At 28.1% G+C, this 1,269-nt stretch overlaps 1 protein-coding gene across 1 annotated transcript in view; it reads left to right on the forward strand.

Moving 5' to 3' along the window:
• Window positions 1–1,022: 1,022 nt before the first annotated feature.
• LOC149771574 (galactose-specific lectin nattectin-like) overlaps window positions 1,023–1,269 on the forward strand; it is a 6,944-nt gene continuing 6,697 nt past the window's right edge. The window contains exon 1 of the mRNA XM_089948335.1: window positions 1,023–1,180. Within this exon, the coding sequence (XP_089804461.1) occupies window positions 1,126–1,180 (55 nt within the window). The 5' untranslated portion in view covers window positions 1,023–1,125. The remainder of the gene's footprint in view (window positions 1,181–1,269) is intronic.

Here is a 1,269-nt window from a genome sequence, read left to right on the forward strand (position 1 = left end):
TGATGTATCACAATGATATAATCCAAAATGTGATAGTCTGAATTCACTATAATTACAATTTTACTATTTATATCGAAACTTATTATTGAACATTTTCTAATCCAAGTGAATAATTTATATAAATAAACGCACCCAAATAAAACACAGAATACAACAATAAGACTAATTACGCTTCGGATGTTAAGGCACGAATGAAGAACGTTGCAGGTAACCAAATATATATATATATATATATATATATATATATATATATATATATATATATATATATATATATATATATATATATATATAATCTAAATGACACAATAATGCAAGGACGTAGGGCAGTTTCCTGTCTAAAACAGTCTAAGTTGTCAACAAGCTAGTTATTTCCAAGTTCATTCAGATAAACGTAAAAATGTTTACCTCAATTAATAATAATCTGAGTATTAATCTATAATCTTAGATAAATGTTTGCCATGTTTTATGTTCTTTACAACCTACTGTCACTGGTCGCATAGACCACAAACACGAATTTTGACGAAGGTGAATTACAATATATATATATATATATATATATATATATATATATATATATATATATATATATATATATATATATATATATACCGTCAAGTATGACTATTTCATCATAATTTATAATATATTTTATACCCGACAAACCTTAATAGAACGAATACGGTACGAAACAGGCCTAATACTGACATAACTTTTCATCTCATGTTGTACATTAATTCACATATAAAACAAAGGCAAAATATGTTTACGTCTTCTCCAATATGCAAGATATGGAATTAGTGTGCCAGTTGTCATTTCGACGAACATCCTTGCATATGTATTACTGGACTCGTTTTAGATGCATATTTTCTTATAATGTTAACCTAAAGAGGCAGTCATTATCAACACCTGGTTACAGCATATATGTCAATACACAACAACAATTTTAGCTTCAAGTATTCGATATGTTAATGAGGAGGAGGAGCTTAAGATACAAGCAAATTGAATATTAAAGAGAGAATATCACTCAGACATAATGCCAGTTGTTATAAATCCATGTATTTCTATTTGTTTTGACTCAGTTTGAAAGCGAATGTTCATGCAACAACACCGTTCATTTCCGTAATGGATTTCTCATCGCTATTCATCACTGTAGCCATTTTTGTCACTCCATATGTTGGTATGTTTACCTTTTAATGTTATTGGTAATGTTATTATTAGTTCCCAGTGTTTGTTTATTTGCTGTTGCTTTAATTCATTTGCGTTTTC

This window comes from Sinohyriopsis cumingii, unplaced genomic scaffold (assembly GCF_028554795.1).
Source record: "Sinohyriopsis cumingii isolate HCF-2022 unplaced genomic scaffold, ASM2855479v2 utg001770l, whole genome shotgun sequence".
Lineage (NCBI taxonomy): Eukaryota > Metazoa > Mollusca > Bivalvia > Unionida > Unionidae > Sinohyriopsis > Sinohyriopsis cumingii.